Source organism: Penaeus japonicus, unplaced genomic scaffold (genome assembly GCF_977035675.1).
Source record: "Penaeus japonicus unplaced genomic scaffold, GWHDUDI00000001_assembly GWHDUDI00000017, whole genome shotgun sequence".
NCBI classification, from domain to species: domain Eukaryota; kingdom Metazoa; phylum Arthropoda; class Malacostraca; order Decapoda; family Penaeidae; genus Penaeus; species Penaeus japonicus.
The window spans coordinates 3647698-3651227 of NW_028234419.1; the positions used below are offsets into that span (position 1 = coordinate 3647698).

The 3530-nt window shown below is 47.1% G+C and overlaps 1 protein-coding gene across 2 annotated transcripts in view; it reads left to right on the forward strand.

Moving 5' to 3' along the window:
- Positions 1 to 951: 951 nt before the first annotated feature.
- The window catches only part of LOC122262573 (uncharacterized), a 104921-nt gene continuing 102342 nt past the window's right edge, over positions 952 to 3530 (forward strand). Inside the window, exon 1 of one of the 2 annotated variants that reach the window (XM_086545843.1) lies at positions 952 to 1153. In XM_086545843.1, the coding sequence (XP_086401969.1) occupies positions 1090 to 1153 (64 nt within the window). In that variant the 5' untranslated portion in view covers positions 952 to 1089. The remainder of the gene's footprint in view (positions 1154 to 3530) is intronic. The other variant, XM_086545842.1, reaches the window with a different exon arrangement.

A 3530-nucleotide genomic window follows, 5' to 3' on the forward strand; every position in this document is an offset into this window, starting at 1 on the left:
AGCCGGTAGTAAGACGTCCGCCCATGCACACTTGGACTGGGCAACGCCCGCTCGCCCCCGAGTACCTCAGACACGCCGGCAAGTGTCAAACGAAAGCATGGCATGTCTTCGAGTGTCGGGAGTGACACCTCATGCTGCCCCTCCCACCTCCTGTTCCCCCTCAATCCCTCGCTCGTGATCTATCTCCACGTGATACCCAGCCACGCTTCTCGTGACGTCATGCCGCGGTGCCGCTTCTTGCAGACAACCTGTTTGATTTGGGGCTATATTTGCAATATCTATGGCGTACTGCACTTTTACAATCTACTATCATCACTCTGGTGTGGGATTCGATGGTGTAACCGGTGCTCGATAGGTCAAATTCACATTTCATGACACATGGAAACGTTTGGCATGTTATTATACAATGACTCCATGTGCTGATGGCGCATCGATTTTGACAAGGACTGGGTGCGCTTCACACCCATTTATTCTGATACAATGAATTTCAGAGGGTACAGTACTCGATGAAAGGAGATGGAGAAATTCTCAGCCTACTGGGTGCAAGATATTATTCAGTAGCTTAATTTAAGAGGCTAAATAATACGATTCAGAAATCAACTTTTGTCGTTCAATACTTCTTGCGTGGCGCGGCGGTGAGTGGGCGGGGCCGAGTAAGTCACGCCCCTTACGTCATAGTGGTCACTGCTGATTGGTCGATTCCTCGTGTTGTTGGCCGCCTGCGACGCGACACCGAACCCTTGTTGATATTGGGCGTGGACAATACCTCTCATTATTCAATAAAAAGATGATTTTTAGATACCAGTCTCATTTAACAAAATCTACATATAACTGAAATGCCTAAAATGGAAAAACTAGATCAGAATATTGATTATTATGCAGGTTATCGGGGGTTGTAAAGATCGCAGGGGAGAGCCCGCTGGCAAGAGACACGTGGGTTCGTTATTTCACGACTTGAGTGAGGCGAGTTGTACGGCTGGCTGTTTTGGTCCCGTCGCGCCATTTTCAGCCGCTTAAAATCCACCGTTTCTCTCATAATTTGATCGTGTGGGGTGTGGAAATTATCGGCATTGTCAAGTTGAAGAAGAGATGAGCCTCGAACTCCTATTACATGCCGCCAAATTCTTGGAACAGCAAGAGGAGTCGTGTAAAGGTAAGTCGGGATGTGGCAGGGGCGTTATTTTACAGGGGGTAGATATATCACGGGCTAACACCGGCTCTGTTGCAAATGTGTAGTTTGTTTACAAATTGCAAAAATCAGGCCTTCGTAATTCCGAAATGGAATGACGTGTGCCAAGTCGAATCCTCGAAAGATGCGAGAAACATCTTGAGGGCTCAGATTAGGAGAGAAATAGCTGATAGGAAGTAAGAAATGTACCTCAAAACGTTTGTCTTCACTTGACCTCCGTCTGAGGTTCAAGGGATCGAGGGGTTCACAGCCCTCTATATATCCCCGTGCATGAGATGAAAATACTCACTTAAATACCCCATTTTCTAGCATGGATTCATTGGCAAAGCGTCCAAGTAATGTTCTAGGGACGAGACCGAGGACGAGTGAACGAGTGCCGTAGAAGGCAAAGATATTTTGACAGAAGGAACAGGAGTTGCTATTTCACAGGCACGGTAGACACGTGCCGTGCTGTCCAGGAAGCTTTTACCTTGAGAGTAATAAAAATAGTATGGTTTACCACCGTCTGCAACCACCTAAGAGGTAGCAGGAGATGTTCAAAGATTTAATCGATCAAATCTAGTGAACTAAAGGGAAAGCTTTGCTAGTGTTGACGTTCGGTTGGAGCTGTCAGTTTATTTTGTAGTCTTATAATAGCCCGAAGGCATGTTTTTGACATGAAAATTGAAGGCTTAACCTAAATAAGAGGGCCCTTAGCCTTTTGACGGTGCTCGGGCCCAACCAACACAGGAGATGCAATGGCCACCCGTCCGGGCTGCCCACTGCACCCCCACCCCCTCTCCTTCATGTGTGCGTGTGTGTATATATGTGTAGAGATATTTCACAAGATATCGTTCTGTTGCGAGAATTATGACCCACACGTTTAAACTTTTACTAAGGCGGGGAGTTGTAAACACACATGGCCGCGATAGTGTTGCAGTCAGTCCCTTTGCATGCAGGGTTTAAGGTGTAGTGTCTCAGGAAAAAATGGAGTTTATTGAGTGGCAAAAGGACTTGTTAAGGAGTGAGAACGAGTGTGTGGACTGACGCTGGTGAATGTTGTAATCTGGTGATCAAGGCAATTATAGTGAGGGCGGCGGCGAGGGTGGGGTAGGGATGGGTGTGGGGTGAGTAGGCGGAGGGGGTGAGTGTCAGGAGTGGAGTGGAGTAGAGCCGTAACCACGATAGCTTCTTTCTCTGGAGCACCGGTGGTGTATTGTAGTAAATCGTAATGGCGAGTGTTCTCAGGTGTCCAACATCACCGTCACGGAGTGGGTGTGTTTGGATGTGGCACGTGCCGGGTCGAGGGTCAAGCCAGGTGTTTCCGTGTCAGAAGCTAGGATAGGCGGCGAGCCTAGTGTGGGACTCCTGCTGGTCAGTCTTCGGCAGGTGACGAGTAAGGGATTTTAGGTGAAGTTCTCGACCATCCTCGACGAGTGTTAGGTTAACGGCAGGTTAGAGGCAGGATATTGACGTAACAGGTAGGATGGCCGGAGCCTGGGCGTTGGCACGTCGTAGGCTTATGCTATGTGCAAGTCAATGAATGGACGGTTGTTAGAGGGACACTCCGATTTCCAAAGCACTTGTTTGTGATTATGTATATGATACTATGCTTGGAGCTAGATAAGGAATGTGATAAAGTGGCACTGTACCCCTTAACCTTGAAAGCGTGACTCAATGATGCTTGCGTCGGTGCCATGATTATCTGCTGACGCGATGGCCTGTAATCATCCTGGGAATAAATCTAACATCCACTTAGTGTATCCGTATCACCTGGCACTATGCCTGTGCCCCCCCCCCCGAAAAGCATATTCGTGTTGCTTTGGGGCAAGCGGCAACTGTTAGTTGGCTTGACCTTCTGGAGTTCTCTGCCGCCTAAAAGGTCACGATTTTCTCTTAAAATATGTCTCAATGACGCCTTGTCACTATGTATCTGATTTCTATCACTCGAGATATTCTGTTAGCACCTCATATTATGAGACACACCAAGAGTTTGAAGGGTTTTTGAATACACAGTCTAACGGTAACACAGCCTCTTTTCACACGCGTTTATTGATTCTTTGGATGTGGAATGCATATGGTTCCTTTTGAACACCATAACAGGATGTAGCAAGCATCCCAATTAACATGTACAGAACAGGAAGAGAATGCGACATGAGAAGTTGTACTCTCATGTCTCGTATGTTCTTATGTACCGTCCTTGTTTCACTCCCTTGGCTTCCTTATGTACTAACAGATAACCACACACTGCTTCAACTATCTCATGTGTACTTATACGTAAATCATCTTCGTTCCTTCCTCTATGAGCAAACGTACCATCCCACTGCATCTTTGGTTTGTACGTTTTGCAGTGTGCGTTTTC